This window comes from Quercus lobata, chromosome 7 (genome assembly GCF_001633185.2).
Source record: "Quercus lobata isolate SW786 chromosome 7, ValleyOak3.0 Primary Assembly, whole genome shotgun sequence".
NCBI lineage: Eukaryota > Viridiplantae > Streptophyta > Magnoliopsida > Fagales > Fagaceae > Quercus > Quercus lobata.
In genome coordinates, this window is record NC_044910.1 from 33,608,104 (window position 1) to 33,631,587 (window position 23,484).

The window sequence follows — 23,484 nt, forward strand, 5'->3', positions numbered from 1 at the left end:
GATGAGTTTGATAGTCCATATACAACTACGGTTTGTGGTTCATGTTCAACATAATAAGGTATGTTTAGCAATGGTCCGTGTCTAAATAATATATGTGCAACAATGGTAGATCGATTTATCAATATGTATGTTCATTAATGAAGTATTAGTGAGATCATGTTCATTAAATAGTGAGATGATATTAAAATAGTTTGCATCCCACGGTAAAATGATAGTAAATAAAATATATTTAATAATATAAATTTGAAGATAAAATATAATGATTTATCTTCATATTTTACAGCTCCAGCCGTAACATCAGTGAACTTAGCATTTTAGCAACTTTCAAACTTTACAGCTCCAATCATACAACACCAGTGGACTTTAACATTTCAACAACATGGTGAAGTGAATTCTTTCATGGGGACTTCATGTTTGAAAGGGAAACATAAGTGCAACCTGAGGGAGAGAGAGCATATCCAGCCGTGTGCATCGATTGGTTAAGTTTGTCCCCTTAATTGTGCACTTAAATGATTTTTCCCATGTAATGCCCTTTTAGTTTTTAGTCAAATATGAGTGAGTTCGTGCTTTTCATAAGAATAGCTTTAAGTATTAGAAATGTATGTCTTCACTGAGAATGACTTTAATATGAAGTCTTTGTGCCTTTTAAGAGAAAGGCCTTAGTGTTGATGTTCATATGCCTTCCATGAGAAAGGGCTTTTGTAATGTGTTCTTGGAAGAGTATTTTGATATGTTTTAAGATGTGTAGAGATGGTAAGAAATATATATATATATATATTGTGAGATATGGTGTTTGTAATGTGTATAGGAATTATATGTAGATACTTTATTGGACATGGATCTTGTATATGTATACTTTGTGAGACATGGAGTTTAAAGATATATGAGAAGTATGTATGGGTATTTTGTGAGAAATGTGTTTGTAAAATATATGGAAGTGTGAGATAGATAATATGAAGGTTAAATATAGTAAATACATGAGATTATTTGTGTTATGGGTTATGTTGCTTTCTAAGAAGAGAGATTTTATATGAGAAATAAAGAATGAGATGAAGATGTGTTTTTGGGCAACAAAAATGATGAACTTTCAGAATAATGGAGTGTGGGAAAAATGGGTAATAGATAATAGTGTGTTGTGTTGTTATCTATGAAGAGGGATTTTACAAGAGAGATGGGGAAGTATGAAAATGTGTATGTGGCAGCAAAGTGAAGTTTCAGAATAATGAGGTGAGTGAGAGATGGATCGGTCTGTCCTTTAGTGTGTAGCTTGGTCCTCTTTATATAGAGCCAAGCTATGTAACTAGATTAGAACTTAGTTGAAGGGAAAATTAGCAAATAAAGAAAAGTCTTTGACAAGGTAAGTAGTTTCATTAGAGGGATTTTGTTTTTTAACCAAAAGAAGAAAGCTAGAAACTTTAAGGCTAATGTTATAGCAGTAACGGTTGTTAATCACAGCTATCACAATTGAATGATATCATCCAAATGACATCTTACTTGGAGGAAAAAATATTTAGCATTAAATTCATGGTTTGGCTAAAAATGGTAAGATAATCTTTATGAGATCCTTTTGTTTCTGGTACTACAACTGGAGCTACTGCAGAATGTGCTGGAGCTATGCAGTTTTTGCAGAAGCTATTTCTGCTTCTGCTGGAGCAGCTGTTAAGTTTTTGGCTAAGTTTCCTCTCTTGGAAAAATGATATGTTTAATCTATATATAATTTTGGTAAGTAATAGACTAGTTGGTTGATATTTGATGAAGTTTTAGAGATGTAATTATGGTCTTTTTGTATTTTAACCAAATCTTGAAGGGTAAAGAGAGCATTTAATACTAGATATGAGATATTAATATATATTTAGCCATGTGCTTGGAATTGATTTATATGAAAATAATAATATGATATAATTATATTTTAAAACTTATATTATATGATGGACATTAATTTTTATATAAAGAGCATGGGGAATTTTATCATTTTAAGTGTTATATGATATGAAAAGCTTACCAAATGTTACCTATTGCATATTAACCCGTCAGAGTTCAGGGAATTGGGGAAAATATGCCAAGCAACATACTTTCCTTTAGTAACTTTGAACCACTGAAGTTTTACTGAACATACTTCTTGGCCCTCCAAACCACAACTTCCAAAATTCCCCCGATGAGACTCATGAGCTTGGATCATAAGCCAGAAATGAGATGATGTGCTATGAGCTTGAACCATGGGATTTGACACATTTTTTGTGTAAATATAGGCTCTTTTGGGCTTTAGAAGAGATTTTCCCAAAATCCATAATAATGTTGACGAGGTCGCCAATGAAATGAAGCCATGTGATGTGAAAAAATTGTCCTCAACAAAAACTCTTTATCATCAAAGTAAGACACTAATAAGTTTTTTGGTGTAGGCGAAGATTGAACCTCAGATCTCTTATACAACTATCAGAAACTTTACTAACTGAGCTAACTGGAACCCACGGGTGAATGTGTAATTTTGAATGCATATATTTATATCATAGTCAATTTTGAAAGGGGTTAAAAAATTAATATTGATTATAATAAATCAAAATAACTACATTAAATGTGACAACAAACTATGCTATATTGATTACATTCATTTTTTTAAGGAAAAGTTTAGAAAGAACTAAGATCAAGCAAATCTAGATACTTGCATTAATTTTTAATAACTACTACATAGCTTTTATTATGTCACTAATAATTGTTTGTGCCAAAAATTATGCTAGGTAAGACCGACATTGGTTTTATTTATTACACGAGATCAAATACCATCTCTCGTTGGAGTGGTTTGCCTTTTATAGAGAGGATTAGAGTAAGCATTAATTAGCTAAATTCCAAAAAACGTAGGTCTGATTCAAGGGAGCAGGACAACTGAATTAATAACCTGGATTTGGCCTAAAACGGGTGATTTGGCTTAAGGAATATCTTGCCTCTTTGGGCAATGTCACACATGACCCAAATCTAGCACATTCCCTTATTAAATGCTAGGATTCTTGGAGCTGGTTGGGCCAATGAGGGCTGGGTAGGTATGAGGAGAGGATTTTGGTTGGCTGCACTAAGATTCAAGCATTGAAGTGAGCTCTAACACCCCCAAGCAAAGTGTCAAGTGTTGAGGCTACCCACATGCTTCTGCTAGAGGTTTCCCTAGTGCCCTCCAAACCGCTAGTTCCTAAATTTTCTCCTTTAGGAATTCATGGGCTTGGTTTATGAATTAGTAACATATATTTCTAGTAATAAAATAAACTATTTAGTTGAGCATTTCATGAGTCTTGGTCATGGCTTCCTTGAGTTGTAACTAAAACTTGGAGAAGAAGGGTATTTATTGCCCACTAGCTTCTGCTAGAGATAGGACCTTAAGGGAGATGATGATGCCTCTTTGCCAATCAGCTTCCTAGCTGCTAGGAATAGTTATTAGCTACTGTTCTCAATAGAAAATGTGTTAGAATTCTGCCATGACAGCCCCTTCGTTCATTCCTAGAGGTGTGGAGGAACCTTTTGCTGGTGGTGGACTTGATTAGGTTGACTTGTTTCAGCTTAAATTTATGATTTGCTGGGGACCTTTTTGGGTTGGGCTTTGCTCCATTTTAGCACTTTTAGTTGGGCCACATGGCCCTTTCTTTGCTTGGGCTTGTTCCCTACTCCATGAGATTCTTGGGCCTACAAAATGGGCATTAAAGACATGCTTTGCCATGAATTTTTTTTTTTTTTACTTCTCATGGGCTTTAGTTGTTAGTAGAAATAAAATGAATCTACGAGTTTTAATAAATATTTATGATAGATTTTGGGTATTAATTTCCATGGGCTTTAAATAACAACTTGTATAGTTTCTCATAATTTTTGCTATGAATTACTTTGTAAATGATATTTTCTTTGGGGCTTTTTAAATAATGACCTCCAATATTTTCTTGAGAATAATATTTACCATGGGTTTTAAATAGAGGCAATACCCATGGGTTTTAAATAAATATGGTAATGACCACTATAATGGAATAATGTGATAATCTCATGAGTTTTTCTATAGATAATAATGGACATGTAGGATGAATAATTACCATGAGTTTTGGAAATAAATATTATGAATGTTGTGATGTAAAATAGATAATGAACGTGAGTTTATAATATGATATGCAATAAATAAATGTCATGGGTCTAAGAAAAATAACATAACTCTCCATGGGCTTTTATAAGATGATTGCCATGGGTTTTGAGAATAGATAATTTATAAATTCCATAAGCTTGTAATATTATAGTAATAGGTTTAAGAATCTAAAGTATTGTTCATTATTGGACTTTTAAGTGAAATAATTATGATATAGTATTTTGCCAAGTATTAATAATCTTGGGTTTTTGATAAAATAGTGCCAAGTAATTAACTTGGGCTTTTAATAGTGCCAATGTAAGTTGGGCTTTTGATATTGCCAATGAGAATTGGGCTTTAAATATTGCTAGTGAGAACTGAGTTTTGATATTACTAATGAGAATTGGGCTTTGATGTTGCCAATGAAAACTGGGTTTTAAATATTACCAGCGAGAACTGGGCTTTGATATTGCCAATAAGAATTGAGTTTTGATGTTACCATTGAAAATTGGATTTTAAATACTGCCAATGTGAATTGGGCTTTGGATAAATAAATTGCCATGGGTTTAAATCATAGGCTTTGATTATGGATTTGAATTCCATTGATAAAATTGTTTTGCAATGGACTTGAATTATAGGTTTTTCAAATATTGTCAAGTATAAGTATTCTTGGACTTTAAATAGAATATGATGTGTGTATTGGGTTCATAAGGCCGGTTTTGGGCTTAGCTAAATAATGATAATAAAACTGGATAAAATATGAATTTTTGGGCTTTTTGTGATAGTTTATATTATGACCCAATTTAGATAATGAGATATGAAACATTTGTGATTAACATAATAATAGAGCAAAAAATATTTGGAAAACCCAATAACTTATTAGTGGTATTTGAAAATAAATAAGTGGTATTTAAATAAAATTAGGTGTAAAAAAAAAGTACCCTAACAAAAATAAAAATGAGGTTTTAAATATATGGCAAACAAGCGTAGCAAAATTGGTTGCAACTTGTAAGCATTACTCTTTAGGCAAGAAACGTGGGTGAGATCCACCTGATTATATTTCTAGGTTCTAACTATTGGTGTATGATAATTTTGAAAAGTTCTCAAAATTTCTACATCTTAATGTATGATCATTTTGAAAACATATTCATTTTTAAAATTTCAACTTGATAATATATAATCAGTTTGAATATATACTGTGATGGCCATCACAGTATGAATAGATATACTATATTGCATTAATATAATGAAATATGATGTCATAAAACATTAGTTTGATGAAAGCTGATGATGCCGAAAATTGTCAGTAAGTCATATGTTTCTCATGTGCTCGAGACAACACCTGCGAAACAAAAACAAAGAAGACCTTAGGAGAGTACCGGTGTGGTACCGGCCAAAGACCCTCCGAATGTTAAGTTAGAGAACTTTCACCGCTCTAGAGTGCCAGAGCTAGGGGAATTATGCGTACCTTGATTTGTGAGGGTCTTGGGGTTTTTATAATAGCATGGGGTTGACATTCGTTCTTTGGCTTAGAAGGTCTTTCCTTGTGGGAGAGATCTCCTTTAATTCGTGTATCTTACGAGATCCTTTTCTTATGAGACTCTCTTGATTAGAGTTAAACGTGGGGTACAAGATATTTCCTTATATGCTCATGCGTGGAGGTCAAGTGAGGCCATGTCAACCTCGTCAAAGGTTCGCTTATCCTCTTCAACTTCCCTCCGTCAACTTCATATGTCGTCTATATATTCTAGTCATCTTGTTCAAGTGTTTGTTGTCCTCAAGGTGCAGCCGTCAGTTTTGAAGTGGAACCGTCGACTTTATCCTATCGTTGTTGGGCCACGAACGTGCAAATGAGGCCGACGAGTTCATTAGGACCGTTGCTTTTGCCTAATATGAACGACTTTATTAAAACCACAAAATTACCCTTATCAAAAGTTATATATCAAAAAAAAAAAAAAAAAAAGGTGGTTGAAAAGACAAGACTCATTGTTAATATATCTATTATATACATCTCTTTTACAATTTATGACATTACAACCATGAAAATCTACACACTGTGAGAACGATAATGCATATTTTTTGACGTCGAAAAGAGGATACGAGGAAAAGAAAAATGACTTTTGGCAATTGACAAGTAATTTTACCTTTGTGACTAGTCTATACAATTACAAACCCCACTAGTACAATTGCACTCGATGTGGTATGGTTGGTTTGCACACCAGAAGCTGTGGTGTTTATCTTATCTTAGCTTAGCTTAAGGCACACCAACAGAACAATACTATTCCACAACAGCATCCACTAATGCATTAATAGCAGGTTAAGACAGTAATGGGCTGTGACTTTGCTTAGCCGGAAAAAAATATGTGCTGTATAAAATATTGGATTTCCTGTAATATAATAGAATCATATTTTCCTGCATTAACAAACACGTTGTCTTTGTAGTTGTTGGCTTTGATAATCTTAAGAATTGTGGAAACGGTTTGATTGCTACTACACCTTAGTTGAAAGCACCCCACCAATGAACCAAAGCTTCAAAGCTAAGATTACATGATTATTTCCACGCCTAGGTTATTATACAAGTCACACCAAAACCATTTTTAATTATTTCTTTTTTTCGATGCAAAAGACTTTTTGTTTTTATAATGATACATGTATACAATAATGTATATAATATAATACTTTGCCATGTAACCATACATAGTGACACCCAAGTTGTTAAGGCTTAGGAAAGAAAAAAAAACATCCAGAACAATACATAACAGTACCTCACCTGTCAGTGTCAACGCAATGTGTATGATATAACAGTTTCCATAATAATAATTTATAGTCTTGTAAATGCATTTTAACAAATGTCTTCATATTATTAGACAAGGTATAAATGGGATGCCCTATTCTTTGTATGCCACATTCTTTATTTTGGGAGATTGATGCTTTTCATTAAAAGATAAAACTAGGTAGTTATTGAAATTAAAAATGAATATGATGTCACCTTATTTAAAATTAATTATAATTTTTTATTTTAAATGAAAGTGGTTACTCTAAATCGGCACAATTCATTAAATATGGTTATTCTAAATCCTTATATAAAAACCAAGATACCTCAGTATCGAGGTACGTAAAAATACAATTCTCAAACTCTTAAACTTCTTTGAATTAATTGAGATTATTATGAGTTTTTTATTTAATCTTGGGAAGGTTTATAGTGCACACTAAATATATTTTCACTCTTCAAATTTTATGATGATAACAAGTTCACTGATTTATTGACAATTTTGTGCGTCATAAAAAAGTAAATGAAAAAAAATCTTTATCCTTGCTTTAGACTTTGTATTTTTTTAGTCTTTTTTTTTTTCTTTTTTCTTTAATGAATTCTAATAACAACAGATTTACCTAACGGAACAGTTTAAAGTGTCTAAACCAAACATAGATTCCTCCAATTGAATAGAGACAAAATATACATACCAGCCTATGTCACGGGTACATTTTTACAAGAGATTTTTCTGACAACTTTAGAAGCTTTCGTTATAACTCAATCACTTATGAACAAATTAAGCGCCGTTTGGTATATGATTTTGAGCAACAATTTTTAGTTTTTAAACAATATTATACAAATTTTTTAATATTTTTTTATTTACATATATTTTCAAAAAATACAAACAACATTATTAAACGAGCCCTAATTATCTAGAAATAGTGATTCTTAGGATCTGTTAAAAATCTACTTATTTTACTGAAATTAAAAATTTTTTGCTGAAAATATTATAGATAAAGGTAAATATTAGTTGAAATAGTACAGTAAAACCTATGAATAGTATTAAAAAGTGCAGTGAGATCCATAAATAGTAACAAAAATAAGCTGAATAGTAAAATAAGAGTCTGTTTGGAAACCGCTTATTGCTGAAAATAAAAAACTAAAAACTAAAAACACTGTAGCTAAATATTTTTTAAATGTGTAAATAGTGCCGTGAGACCCATTTTTAATGAAAGTTTTGCAGACAAAAAAGTTTTGTTAGTCCTGTAAACAGTACACAAGACCTACTAATAGACACTAGACGCAGCTGAAATATCATTTCAGTTGTATCCAAACTTTTACTAAAGTTCCATTTGGATACAACTTATTTTTGCTGAAAACTGAAAACATTGTAACAAAATAATTTTTAAATGTATGAATAATACTATGAGATCCATTTTTAATGAAAAATTGGTTGAAAAGTTGGTGAACAGTACATAAACAGTACAAAACAGTGATCACACAGTGTGAACAGCTGAAACGCATGCAAAAAAAAAAAAAAACGTCCGTCTCTCCCTAAACGTAGAAGCTATAGGAGGAGTTTGGATTCAGCTTATCTTGCGTCCACGTTTGCCTTTAACGCGTTTCAGGCTTCTTTTTTTTTTGGAAGCCGCACTTTTTGACTTTTCCACAGTGAACAGTGCATTTGTGCACTGTTCACGGACCCATAAATTACACTTTTCAGCAACTTTTTCATTAAAAATGGGTCCCACGGTACTATTTACACATTTAAAAATTATTTTACTACAGTGTTTTCAGTTTTCAGTTTCAACAAGATAAGTTCTATCCAAACAGACCCATAATCTCTTTCCAACCCGCACCTAAGTTGCCAAAAAAATAAGTTTGCCAAACAGTAATATATTTTTTCATCTGGGTAACATTTTTCTTGGCACGTGAGATGATAGTTCAAGATGGTGACTGAACCGAAACAGAAAAAAATATCACACTCAAAAAGTTAGCCAACTACCATATCAGTTTCCGCATCAAATTAAAGAGCTTCAGCTGGCACAGGAAAAAAAGGACCACTAAAAAGGTGTTAACAGAAAGCGAGGATACCTAAAACATAAAGAACTTCACCTCCACTAAACTAACTACCCAGACCAACCCCTTTATATTTTTGCTCCTCGAAATCAATGAAGTTCATAAGATTGGAAGAACCGGTTAAAGTTGAGTTGAAACTTGAAAGCTTGTGAAGCTTCCTTGCATTAGGGGAAAAAGAAAAAAGTGTCAACTGTATGAGTATGGTGCATCTAAAAAGCATTGGAATCATTTGTGATATCATAAACAGTGATCGGAAGATGATTACCTTGTTGAAGTAAATTTTCAAGTCTTGTTGATTACCATGTAGCTAAGATCTCACAATGCACACAACTATTTTCGCACATAATTTCACAATATGTAGATTTATATAATTGTGAATTGTCAACGAAAAGTGATAAATCCATATGAACAAAAAGCGTTTTATCACTCATAATTACACAAATTAATAAATTTTGAAATTAGGTATAGTTATATATATTTTTAAGGATAAAATGCAAAACTGACCCTCTAAGTTTTTTCAGATTTCATTTCAATTCTCTAACTTTATTTTTGTTCATTTTAGTCATAACTTTCAAGTTTACTCAATTAAGGCTTTTCCATCAACTTTTGTTATATGTTGTGGTTAAATTTTCAATTTTATAAATTTTTCTTCAAATTTTTTAAATCAAAAAAATTCAATTAATGATTGAAAAATATTTTCCAGATTTTTTTTTTCAAAATTTTTTAACAAAAGTTAATGAAAATACTTTAATTGAATACATTTGAAACTTAGAGGACTAAAATGAACAAAAGTAAAGTTAGAGGACTGAAATAAAATCTAAATAAGGTTAAAAGATTAATTTTGCATTTTAGCATATTTTTAATTATTTATGGAATAAAATACAGTTAACGTCTATTATGTTTGGACTAGTTTCAACCAAATTAAGGATTTTTTCAAAATTGATCAACTTGGTTCTTGAACCCAACTTGAACCCTAAATCATATTACTCATTTTTTTCTATTTCTCTCTCATAGTAATTAGAGAACAAATTAGTCAGTTTTAAAAAATTTTGAACGCGACTAATATTAGTTAAAACCGTAATTTATCCTTATTGTAATACCTCTAATATGGTACCAAGTAAAGGTTAAAACAAAACTAAAAATAAACTGGGGCCCATGGTAGGAGAGGGTCCACCAAATTGGAGGTTACCCTTAAAGCTTTGTAAGTTGTCTAGTCGTTTGTGGGTTTCGCATGTCGTTTTCATTGTCGTCATGCACTGTTACTATGTAAACGCGCTTGTTTGTTTAAAGTGTGTGTGCGTGTGATACCCATGTCCTATAATTTGTGGGCCCCACCTGGCTGAAATACCACTTTCATCACAGATAATAATATATTATCGATTTATTCCCAAACAATATTTCATATTTGTATTAAAGACAACACGTATGACTGTCTAGATGGGAACCATGACAGTGTAGAACCAAAGTAGGTCACAATAACACTAGGTCCCATATCGTTTTCCTTTTTTTTTTGTGATATAGGTCCCATATCGGTTTCCTCTAGCTAAACAGTCAACATATCACATATGACAAAATTTGATTTTATAAAAAAGAAAAAAGAAAAAAACATATGACAAAAATTATCATTAATCACAGTTTTTGCTCTGCATTTGTCTAATGATCTTCAGGTTTTCAGGTTGATGCTTAATAATTGATAGGAACAACTTTTATCTTCAAATTGGTACGAAGAAATTTCTTTCAATCCATTTCGTAATAATTCATAAAATTATTTATATGTTTTTTTAATCACATTATATATCTAATGTAATGAATTATTTGATTTATTTAAATAATTTAAATAATCAAGTCAATACATGGTATTGATTTTAAAACGTTATATAATAATGAGTTTAAAGAAATTCTCCAAAAAGCTTTGCTTACAAGATATTTAATATTTTTCTGTTTTAAATCTAACATTGGAGATGATAACATATGCAAATAGAATAGTTTTAATGTAATAAGAATAAATTAACAAGTCATACAAAACTTATACTTTAATCAATTGATATGATTGTTTACTAATAAAGTTTACTTAGTGAAATCAATCAATTGGCTTGTGATCTAGTTAAAGAAATGGAGTCTCATGTGATGGTTTTGCTTTGTACTCCACCTTGTTGAACTTTGATTTTAAGGAACGTACTTATTTATCCAATATAAACCACTTTACTTCCATTTTATAAAGGAAAAAAAAAAAAAAAAAATCCATTTTCGTTTGTGAAGTATTTTTAAGTGAATTAAACCAATGCTCACTTGTATTGGTGGTTGTTTCAAATTTTGAGCCATGACAAGAATTACAGAATGCTTTCATTCTCCAAAATATTTTCTCAAAATTCCTATTCACTTCCCACTAAAAAACATCCCATAGATAAACATGTACTTTATCTTTATATTTTTTATTAGTGACATTTATCATTATGTGTTTGGTCTTTATAATTGGTTTTTAACCTATATTTCTAAGAGGGAATTTTCTCTCTCTAGTCTCTACACATGCACACTAAAATAGATTATCTAATTAGTTTAATTATGGCTTGAGCTAAACTTGATCTGATAAATAATACTGACCTTAAACATGCTTTTAAGGTTACCTCAAACTATGTTTAAAAGTTTTTAAAAGAATGTAATCAATAAAAGAATGAAATGAAACATGGCGTATTTTGTTAATTTTTTTTACTGAATTTTGTTTAATGTGTTTGAGAATTTATAAAATAAGGAATTCAAACAACATAAACTATTAATATTTTATTTATTTATTTTTAAAGAAAATGCTTGGGGTCCAAACTCCATTCCTCCTGTACATTGGATTTGGAAGTGCATAGGAGTATAAGAGTACTAAACCAAGTGTCATGTCCATTTTCAAAAAGGAAATAAAATTCCCTCTCTTGTTAAGAACTTTGTTGCTTAATTGATTGTCACTTCCTAGTATTTTTAACATAAATATTCACAGATTCAAACCCATCTTTCCTCCATCTTTTCGAATTATAAATAAATAAATAAATCCTCCCACTTTTAGGAGAATTTGAGTTTATTTGATTATCAAACAAACAAGTAGTTAGCTAAGTTCTAACACATTTACAAATGCAAATTAGAGCCTTAAAATAGAAGGACAAAACTTATGACTTGTTTGGAAGTTTAGAGAGAGAGTAGAGGGGAGGAGAGTAGTGGGGAGGAGAGTAGAGGGGAATGGTTCCCCTCCACCTTATTTGGATGTTTTTAAAATTAGTAAAGGGGAAGGGAGTAATTAGCCCTTTCCCTTATTTGGATGTTTTAAAAAATAGGATGGAGAGGAGAGGAAATGATTAAAATAAAAAAATTTATCCCCGTTTGAAAATGGACTTGCAACATTGGTCTATTATTAATTTAGAAAGGGTAAATTAAGAAATTTATCTAGTCAATAATTTATCTACTCTACTCTCCCTCCAAATCTCTCCAATTTGGAGGAATTAAAAATGAGGGATTAGAGATGGTCCAAACCCCTCCAAACTCCTTCCCTCCTTCCTTAAAAAACTTCCAAACAAGATAATTGAATTACTCTCTCTCCCTCTACTCTACTCCCCCTCTTTTTTTAAACTTCCAAACAAGCCATTAGGTAAAGTACTTTAGATACTATTTTTTAGGTTCTTCTCTTAAGATTTAATCATGTGACTACTTAACTAAAAAATACACTTCCATCTCATAAGGAAAAATCCACATGGTGGAATTTTAAAAATGAAACATAAGAAATAGCACCTAAGTACGGTAGCTAAGACTCTGTTTGGTACGTGAGTTCAAACATATGTTTTTAGTTTTTAAACAACATTATCTATATTTTCCCACACTTTTTCACCAAAACTTATTTCCAAAAAAAAGAAAAACTATTATTTAAATACAGATACCAACCAGCCCCTCAGTGCCTAAAATAGAAATATACCCGTAAACAATGGACCACCTGAAAATACCCTTCCACAGTAAAAAGTAGTAAAAGATTGCATCATGAGTCCTGACAAGTCCACCGCACTATAAGCGGCACGGTGCGCGCCGAGCTAAAGAATACAACACACACTTCATCCACTCATATATACGTATTCAGCTTCATTCCTCTTCCAAAAATTCCCTGTCTACCAAAATAGAAATAAAAATTATCTTTTTTAACTTTCATTTTATACTCTCTCTCTCTCTCTCTCTTCACGTCTCTGACCACCGTATATTCACTCATTTCTTTGCCCATCTTCTTTCTCTCTCTCTCTCTCTGGTGGAAATGTAGAATTGAAGATCACAGAAACGGTCTTATATATGTGCTTGAGAATTAGGGTTTGTGATTCTGTGGTGCTTGAATTTGGGAACAACTGCTACTAGGAGCTCGGAGAAAGAGAAAAATGCCGTTGACGAGGTATCAGGTACGGAGCGAGTTCAGTTTGGCGGATCCAGAGCTGTACAGAGCAGCTGATAGAGATGATCCAGAAGCTTTGTTGGAAGGTGTTGCCATGGCTGGACTCGTCGGTGTCTTGCGCCAGCTTGGTGACCTCGCCGAGTGAGTCTCTCTCTCTCTCCCTTGGTCTTTTTGTGGTGAGAATTGAAGAATGCTGAGTTTGTAGGGTTTGATTTTGGGGATTCTGGATGAGTTTAGTGTTAAATTGTGAGTTATTACTGTTAATTTGTTGTTGTTTTGAATGTTTTTGGTTTTTGATTTGAATTTTTTGATCGGATTGATGGAGTGGAATGGAGTGAGGCTTTGAATTTTATCGACTTTCTAATTATGGAGATTGTTGTGTGTGTGCGTGTGTTGAATTTTGGAAAGTTTGGTTGAAATTTGAGACTGAGAGTTGATAAATTGTGATTTTATGTGATTCTGTGTAGAAATTGGCGTTGTTGAGTTGGTTCTTTGATTTGTTGAGATAGTTCGTGATTTTTCATTAGGATTTGGTTCCCAACTAGCATTTTTTAATTTATTCTTAACTACGATAGGATCTGTTTTGATAGTGGTTAAGGTTATAAATTTGGGGTTTCTGGATGATGTAACTGTGACCGCATTTTTATAACCTTTGGTCTTTAATTTGAATTTATGATCGGATTTAGTGGAATGGAGTGAGATTTGAATTTTATTGACTTTCTAATAATGGTGATTGTTGTGTATGTGTGTATGTGTTGAATTTTGGAAAGTTTGTATGGAATTTGAGTATGAGAGTCAGTGAATTGTGATTTTATGAGATTTTGTGTTGAAATTGGCATTGCTGAGTGAATTGTGACTTGTAATGTTTGAAGTCCCCAGTTCCCAATCTCTTGTGTTTGAGTTGGAAGTTTTGCTGTTGTTTAAGTCTCTTAACAAAGATGTGCACTTATAAATTAAAAAAAAAAAAAAAAATCTCTTAACAAAGATGTGGAATTTACTTCCACTATTCTGGGATATGGTTAAACAGGGTTATATGCATTCTTGACTTGATTAATGACAAATTCATAAGTTGATTAAAATCAATTTAGCAACTGTTACTAAGAAATCTAGCCTATCGTCAATACTTTTTTTGTGAATGAAATTGGACCTTCGAAGTTATGTTTGCTATTGTTATGTTTTTATCATTCAATTACTTTTTATAAGAACTTATTTTGGTGCTAGAGACTTACATTTCTAGTTGCTTAGTCTAGACTGAAGCAATTCTTAGGATATTTTTAAAGTTAAGATTTGAAAATATTGAAGAATGAGAACCATATGGCATGGTTTCCTTTCTTGGTTTGCTACCAAAAACCCTGTTCATTGTTAAGACATTGATATGAACTTCTAAAATTGAACCTCTCAGCTCCATTAGCTTTCATCATATGTTTGTTGCTCAGTTTTCTGTAAAATATGCTTAGAGAGCTAAGTAATATCAAGAGGAAAGTGTTAGCCATCCCTGTTTAAAGAAATTCTATGAACTCTCTAGACATCATATACTTTGTGACTGCCCCCCACCCCAAAAAAATAAAATAAAATAAAAAATCATGCTCACTATTTTGATTCTCTTCCATTTGTAAATTTTTCTTTATTTTGTGTTCATTAAAGGTTCGCTGCTGAGATATTTCATGACTTGCATGAAGAAGTAATGGCTACAGCTGCAAGAGGACATGGTCTTATGGCTCGTGTTCAACAGCTTGAGGCAGAAGTTCCTTCAATTGAGAAGGAATTTCTATCCCAAACAAGTCATTCATTATTCTTTTCCAATGCAGGTTAGATGACTCCTTAAATTCTTGTCTTCATTTGATTTTTTTCCCACAAAGCTTTTATGAGAGAATTGTAGTTTGAACAGGATAGTAAAAACATGACCGTTAACTGGACCTCATTTGTTGCTTTTACTGTAATGTTGTACACGGTTAACGTGTCATTTGTATTGATGGCAAACAGATGCTATGCACTTTTTTCTCCTCTTCAAAATCAATTGTTCTGACCCCAATTGTTAGTTCCTGGAAACTTTTTCCATCAATTCCCATCCTCTCTACAAAGAAAAAAAATAGCATAAAGTGCATGCATATTTGTCTGCATTTAAATATATATCAAAGATGCTTATATATGTTTCTTATAGGAATAAAGTATTGTTCAATATTGTCCTAGGAAATTGTCCATGTGATGGTACCTGTGGGTCTTTGTCATGATTATGTAGTGTGGACTCTGGCAAGTAAAGTTGCAAATATATTTTATTTTGATCCTTATATGTACAGTGGCATTTGATCTCTAATCCTTATACTAAACCAAAGATGTGCTTTTGTTGTAATCAGCCGCACTTTTATATATTTTCCATCTTGTTTAATTATTGATTGTCCCTAAAGCTTAAGCTATTATAAACGGTGAATTTAATCCTTAATAAGTAGGTCCCAACAATGGAGGTTAGGGTAAAACCAGGGATTGAACTCAGGATTTCCTACTCTGATACCATATCTTAAATTATCAATTCTTCCAAAAGCTTAAGCTAATAGGAAATGATAAATTTAATCAATTAACCATAATTCTAACACATCTCATGTATTTGTTTGTTTGGTTCTTCAAAATTTTTATTTAGTTTTGAGTTTAATACTTCAAAGGCTTCTCATGTTGAAAAAGATTAGCTGGTAGAATGGGTGATCAAGGTGCACTGTGAGATAAATACAAATTCTATTGCAGGTGTTGATTGGCATCCTAATCTGCGTATGGAACAGAATCTGATAACTCGTGGGGACTTACCTCGCTTTGTAATGGACTCTTATGAAGAATGCCGGGGCCCTCCACGGCTATTTTTGCTGGACAAGTATGATTGCACAATATTTGTTGACTTTTTTTTTTGGGTGGGGGGGTGGTATTGACTTGAGTGATTTTAACAGAAAGTTATAATTACTTTGTTTTTATAAATGTGGAATTTTAATATGTTTAGATGGCTTCTAATAGGTTTGATGTTGCGGGGGCTGGAGCGTGTTTAAAGCGTTATACTGATCCATCTTTCTTTAAAGTGGAAGCAGCATCCTCTGGAAAAGCAACAGAAGTTCAGAGGGAAAAGAAAAACCGCAAAGTGAAGGTATTGCAGTGAAAAGATCATAACCATATTACGAGCTTTTCTCATGGCAATCTTCTGATAATACAAATTTATGGTTTGTTTTATGTGATACCCACCTATTCATGGTGATATCTACCAGTATGTGACACAGATTAGGGTTATTTAATTATTGATTAGTAGTTTTTTTTTTTTTTTTTTAAGTAATTATTGATAGGTAGGTTATACAAGCACTTAGTGGGTTTGAACCCATGACCTCACCCTTCACCAATTTATGAAAGGAGGAAATGCCTCTTGAGCTAGATCTCATTCAAAGCATAGGGTTTTTGTTTTTTTTTTTATTAAATCTTTCTTGGATTTTACTTATTAAAGGCCAACCTTTCATGCCAATTCACTTTGGGCTGGGATAACCTACTTGGGGCCTATAGCAAGGAAGTCAGCATATTCTCTTCTGCTATTTTGTCCTTTGTGTAGCATAAATGAAGAACTGGGCTCTATAATCTCATCTTGCCCTGAGTTCCTATGAAAGCTCACACTTGGATTGAAAGAACTCTGACCATCCATGTAATGTAAACATTTCCTCTGAGATCAAAATTTTTAAGGTCACCATTGAGTATGTTTCTGTTTGCTCACGCACACTTTGCTGACATGCTTTTGAGCTTTACTCTTGATGAGGCCTTAAAAATTCCTCTGACTCAACCTTTAGATTCTCCCTTTTGGAAGTTGAGATTCACAGAGGCTGTGCAAGATTGACTAAGATTTGTTTCACCTATAACCGTTTCTTGTTAATTACACATCTAGGAAACATATTTTTCCTTGACAATGCTAGTTATTCTATCCTTTTTCCTTGCCAGTAGTGGTAATCTTAATTTTGGTGTTGGAATCAGCATATTAGCTTCTTTTCTTGATGGCAACTCATCACTGTATACACAAACTTTTTGTAATTACAAAGCTTGAGTTGTAATTTCTTCTTATATTTCTGCAGAAAAAAGGATCACGCTGGAGAAATGGAGAAGCACCTGACGTCCAATCCACATCACATGCCAAGTGAGGGCTCTGGTCTCATATTGATGCATTCTGGCTGTCTTTTGTTTGTTTAGTCTCCTAGTTTTTAAGTGTAGTTGGTTTATTGGTCACTTAAATTGTTTTGGAATAGTGCAGATTGCATCAGTTGTTTCTGGAGGAACGCATTGAGAATACTTTTAGTGACCCTGCGCGTCTTGTGAAGTTGAAGAAAAGGCAATTGAATGGATATCCATTTGACTCAAAATCTGGGAGAAGTTACATGGAGAAATTCGTGGAGACTGATACTGCTGAGCATGAGGTGGTTCATGAAAAATCTATCACTTCACCTGTGAAATTGACTATGGATAATTATAGTGAATCAGGGCTTGAAATACTTGAAATCAGTACTGTGAGTCCTGTAAAGAAATCATCGCAAGGAAAGGAAAGTGCATGTTCCTCACCTAATGCACAGGAGGAAGTTTCAGAACCATACATGGAGAAGTTTAACAGTGATGTCATTGGTGGAAAATTTGTACAAGTGTCTGAGCCAGGCAATGATGGTGATATCAATGACATTTCTTCTTCCAGTCTCGATAAGGTAGCAGTTGAAAAGGAATTGGCAGTTGATGGAGACCTCAGAACTGAAGGCAGTGTAGATGGGTACAATTCTGATGATTTGGCCAGTGAGATAGACAAGTACATGGATGCCCTTAACACCATAGAGTCAGAAATTGAAACAGAAAACGAGTATAGACCTGAGAATGACCAGGGCTTCTTCAGTGTTAAGAAAGATGGGAGAGATTCTGATGAAAATGAAGAAAATCTGGCGCTCCAAGCTCAATTTTCGGATTCTCAATCATTTGGAAACTCCTCTGTGTCAGATTATGGGAATGGTTCGTTCAAGAATAATAGATCCAGTTTTTCCGACTCTGATACACTAAGCAGTTTGGCTGAGCATACAGCATCTGGTGGTGATGGAGTGGCTAAGGTGTTTCCGTCTTCCGAAACTTGTGCAGCAGAGAGTGTGGATATCCCATCCAGCCAGCTAATGGATGAGTTGGAGGGAACCAAATCTCATGATTTTTCAGTGCCAAATGGTACACGCATTGAGGAAGACAAGATCCCTGATGTTGGAGAAGCATCATGTAGCTCATGTCTTACAGATTCCATACCTGTACTACTGCCTTCAGATCATGGAGTACACTTGTCACTGGATACATTGGTGGGTCCTGAAGTAGAGGAAGTAACCTCTGACTCTATTAAGATTGGTTCCAAATTATCAGACAATGAAAATGGGACAAATCTAGTTGATTCTAGTGCTGTTGTCTCTGGTGTTCCGTCTCAGGATATTCATGATATTTGCTTGGTAAGTTCTGTTGAAAGCCATCTGGACGTTGAAGAACCAAATGTTGTTTCTGATGCTTTGCTGCATTCGTCGGATGTTTCAAAGCCAACTTTGGAAATTGAAAGGAGCAACTTTTCTCTTAATGAAGCACTTCAAGCAGAATCTGTTGATGAAGAATATTCTGAAAATCTTGCCGATGAAAAGATTGCTTCACCTCATTCAAGTTCGCCTAAAGAAAATCAGCTCCATTGCTCAGCCTCACCACAAGAAGTGTGTTCAGATTTGATACCTCCTACTTGTTCTTCAGATCTTATAGAGCTTGATGATATAGTTTCCAAAGCCGATGATGCTCTTATGGTGAGTGGAATTAACTCAGCTCCTATGGTTGAAACTCAAAAGACGCACAACTTTGAGGAGCAGGAATTTTTAGATTTAATGGATGATGTTCCAGAACTTAAACTTGCTTCTGCAGAATTTGTTGTTCCATATTCTGACAAGAAATCAGATATTGATGGGTCTAGGGAAGATGGTGAGGAAATAGGTACACCCACATGCAGTGTCGAGGTTGTGGAAGATGATGTTGTTCCTCTTGAACTTCCATCTGATGATCCAAATTATCTGTGCCACAAGGATGATGTAAACTTAGATGCTGTAGTAAATAAACCAGTTATAACTGATGAACCTGTGTCAGCTGCTGCTGTCACCGGTGCAGATGGTGATCTCGACGATGTAATTAAACCAGTTACAACTGATGAATCTGTGTCAGCTGCTGCCATCACCAGTGCAGATGGTGATCTCGATGATGTAATTAAACCAGTTATAACTGATGAATCTGTGTCAGCTGCTGCTGTCACAAGTGCAGATGGTGATCTTGATGATGTAACTAAACTAGTTATAACTGATGAATCTGTGTCAGCTGCTGCTGTCACCGGTGCAGATGGTGATCTTGATGATGTAATTATACCAGTTATAACTGATGAATCTGTGTCAGCTGCTGCTGTCACAGGTGCAGATGGTGATCTTGATGATGTAACTAAACTAGTTATAACTGATGAATCTGTGTCAGCTGCTGCTGTCACCGGTGCAGATGGTGATCTCGATGATGTAATTATACCAGTTATAACTGATGAATCTGTGTCAGCTGCTGCTGTCACAATTGCAGATGGTGATCTCGATGATGTAACTAAACTAGTTATAACTGATGAATCTGTGTCAGCTGCTGCTGTCTCCAGTGCAGATGGTGTTCTCGATGATGTTATTCCTACATCTCCAGATCTAACTTGTTCTCCATCTGGGAATCATATAAATTTGGAAGAATCTCTTTCTGGATTTTCTGATTCCAATCAGAAAGGGTTGGAATTTAATGAGGCAGCTTCTCCAGAATGTCTTACAGAAACCATGACACAAAAAGAAGTGAATCAACTGGAAGTTGCTCCTGGAGATACCACATTGAAATTGCTGTCTTCTGACCATTGCAATTTAAGAATGTTTGATGATATTCATGAGTCATCTCTGGGCAAAGAAACCCAAAACAGTTTGTCTGACAATGATGTCACCAGAGCCCCAACGTATTTAGTACTAAGCAATGAACAGTCAGAATCAAAATCCCCCCCTCAGAGTTATCTTTTCGAGAATAATGAAGGTGAGGTGTCTTCACTTACCTGCTACCCCCCTGAGCCAGGAGTTCCTTTAGAGAAGCCATTGCAGTTCAAAGCTGATCAAGCTGAAGTGGAAAGTTTGCAAGAAGATGAAGCAACTTCTAACTCTTTAAAACTTCAATCTGAACAATTGCCATCTCCAAGTCACATAGATCAGGAGAGATGTGAACAGACCCAGTCTTCAAATCACTTACAGGAAAGATGCTTTGACACTCCTTCTGAATCTTGTGCAGAACACCTTCCATGCCAACTTTCAGCATCGGAATTCTTACCACAGTCAGCCAGCCTGGAACCTGATGGTACTAAGCAAGCAATGGATTCATTACAGTATGCCCTTCCTAGCTTTGGCCTGCTCCCTGTGGCAGCTCAAGTTAATCTGGAGGAGATGCCACCATTGCCACCTCTTCCTCCTATGCAATGGAGGATGGGGAAGGCTCAAAATGCTTCCCTTGCTTCTGACAGAGATTTGGTTGAGGCAAGTCAGCATGTGTTTCCACCGTTACAGCCATTCAATTACGAGAAAGCTCAATTTGGATTTCCAGCATCCAAGACAGGGAATTTGCAGCTTCCTAACCCGTTTTTGCCCATCACAGCTGTTGAAGATGAGAATTCTCAACAGGTTTCTGAACAAGTGGAGGGTAATTTGGCACAACCAATTCCATTCTCTTTTCAATTGCCAACCATGGATAGTGAGGCTGATAGTCAACACAATTGCCTATCTTTAGAGGGAACGCAAACCCTGAATCCATTCTTAACATCACCAGCAATACCTAATGAAAGGCCTGAATATGGTTTCCTTGCTTTAGAAGGAGAAAAAGCTCTATCTAGTTCAAACTCATTCTCACCAATACCTACCATTGAATACGCTACTCCTAAACATGAATCCGAATCTTCACAAGAAAAACAGATCAAGCCTCTCAACCAATTAGAACCAGAGATTGGGTCAGAGGATAAAACACTTCAACCCTCTCTGCAAAATTATTCAGAAGGGGTCCGACAAAATCCTTTTGAGACATCTATTCCGCCACCAACTATAGGAGCAGAACAGCCTCAGCAGGCTTTGTTGACTTCAGATGGAGAAATTACTCAAGTACCAGGCACTGAAGAAGGAAAGCCAAACGGAAATCCAGCAATTAAGATTCCTCGTCCTCGAAGTCCTCTCATTGATGCTGTTGCTGCTCATGACAAAAGCAAGGTGATGATTGCTTTCTGGTATCCAAGTTTTTATTTTTTATTTTTACAATCTGATCCTTTGTTGCTTAGAAAGTGCCTGCTTTATGACATTTTGAACCTATTGCAGTTGAGAAAGGTAGCTGAACGGGTTCGGCCTCAAATTGAACCGAAGGTAGATGAAAGAGATTCATTGCTAGAACAGATACGAACAAAGGTTAGATTTGGCGGGTGGCTTATGTATACATTTTGTATCACACCCCTCCCTCTCATCCTTTTTCCCCCTAATGCAATTATATGAACTGAGTGAAAATTTTTTCCTTGTCAGTCCTTCAACTTGAAGCCTGCAGTGCCAACAAGACCCAGCATTCATGGTCCTAAAACCAATCTGAAGGTTGCTGCTATCTTGGAGAAAGCAAAAACAATTCGCCAGGTCTCTCTTTCTCTCTCTCTCTCTCTTTCATTGTGTTTATGTACATGTTTTTGCACTATATTAAAAAGGTGGCTTTTGAAATAGGCATTTGCTGGAAGTGATGAAGATGATTCAGATGGTTGGAGTGACTGCTGAAAACACTAGGTTATGGTACTGCAGCATTTCACTGCTTTGGTTATCACCTTGAAAGGGTTTTGAGAGATTTTATTCTCTCAAATATAGTTAATAGAATTTTTTTTTTTATCGGGTCTATTCTTTCTTTCTTCTCCACATTCATGTATAATATTCCACTCATCACCCTCCCATTGAAGATGTATCCATCGGTTTGTAGCTGTGCTAGACCCACAGAAAATCAGTATTGAGTCATGATTTATTCAAGAATGAAAGCTGAGGTTCAGCGTGCAAGTGCTGTACCGATCAATTTCTATGCAATGTTATTTTATGGTCTTGAAAAAGATAGGTGTAAATTGTGTTGGAGTGCATAATTTTGGTTTTAAGCCTACTGATGCAATTTTGTAAACTTGTATGTAGTGCGTTTCTGAGGTGTATATTTCCGCCCATTTTTCTTGTAGCTTTTGGCCAATATATTCCTGGCCGTCTACCTGTGTTCAGTACAGCTCAAAATTGTTGTGTGAGATAATCAAAGAGTACAAATTTAATGATCGTATAGATTCTTCTGTTAGTATAGATTCTTCTGTAAACAATTTGTTCTTAACCATATGGTCACATTTGAGTAGCCGCAGTATCCACATTAAATTTAACCCAGAAGAACAATCAGCAGAATGCTCTAAGCTTACAAATATTTCATTATCAAATACTGCAACGGAGTTGACACCATTCGATCCACTCAAGAATAACTTTAATGTAGTAGTTCCTTACCTTGTTCAAAACAAATGATATCTCATCACATAAGTAGATCTATCAATAATGGATTGTCGGCATCATTCAAAATGAATGTCTAGATCCTCTTAACATGTAACTCTCAACAGTTTTGAATGAGCGAGACATCCTCTTTGAGGATGCCTCTAGAGTCTAGAGTGCTTAAGTAAACTCCAAATATCTCTGTGCCTCTTAAGTACTTTAGTAAACTCCAAACATAGTGTTTCTAAAATTCTATCATCAGTTTATTTTGAAACGAGAGAATTGAATTTTGTCATATAATCAATCATTTGAATAGATAATAAAATGACAATGTTAAAATGTTCATGATGTGACAAAAAACTAATTCACTCATTTCAAAATGAATTAATAGGATTTTAAGAACTCTACAATTGAATTATTCTAAGAGTTCTTATAAGATAATAGTTTATGTGTCATAAGTTTTGTCACAACTCTATTGTTGTGGACTTTTTTTTTTTTGAAAAGTATTGTTGTGGACTATGAATAATTATTTGATACTTTTATATAAATTCACTATTTTTTTTTTATCACTTACAAGATACAATCACTC

The 23,484-nt window shown here is 34.1% G+C and overlaps 1 protein-coding gene across 1 annotated transcript; it reads left to right on the top strand.

Annotated features, from left to right (window-relative positions):
* Window positions 1-13,015: 13,015 nt before the first annotated feature.
* On the top strand, window positions 13,016-22,697 carry LOC115954208 (protein SCAR2). Its single transcript, XM_031072119.1, has 9 exons — window positions 13,016-13,464; window positions 14,968-15,131; window positions 16,060-16,183; window positions 16,321-16,447; window positions 17,409-17,470; window positions 17,585-21,626; window positions 21,732-21,818; window positions 21,930-22,034; window positions 22,119-22,697. Exons 1-9 carry the CDS (start codon window positions 13,310-13,312, stop codon window positions 22,167-22,169), a joined length of 4,917 nt encoding a protein of 1,638 aa, XP_030927979.1. The 5' UTR covers window positions 13,016-13,309; the 3' UTR covers window positions 22,170-22,697.
* The last annotated feature ends 787 nt before the right edge of the window (window positions 22,698-23,484 follow it).

Bases quoted from the DNA above. Each gene is read 5' to 3' on its own strand.
- LOC115954208 (XM_031072119.1), top strand. From the start codon at position 13,310: ATGCCGTTGACGAGGTATCAGGTACGGAGCGAGTTCAGTTTGGCGGAT. The intron at 17,471-17,584 runs GTGAGGGCTCTG...GGAATAGTGCAG, and splicing joins CAATCCACATCACATGCCAA to ATTGCATCAGTTGTTTCTGG. The intron at 21,819-21,929 runs GTTAGATTTGGC...TTTCCTTGTCAG, and splicing joins TAGAACAGATACGAACAAAG to TCCTTCAACTTGAAGCCTGC.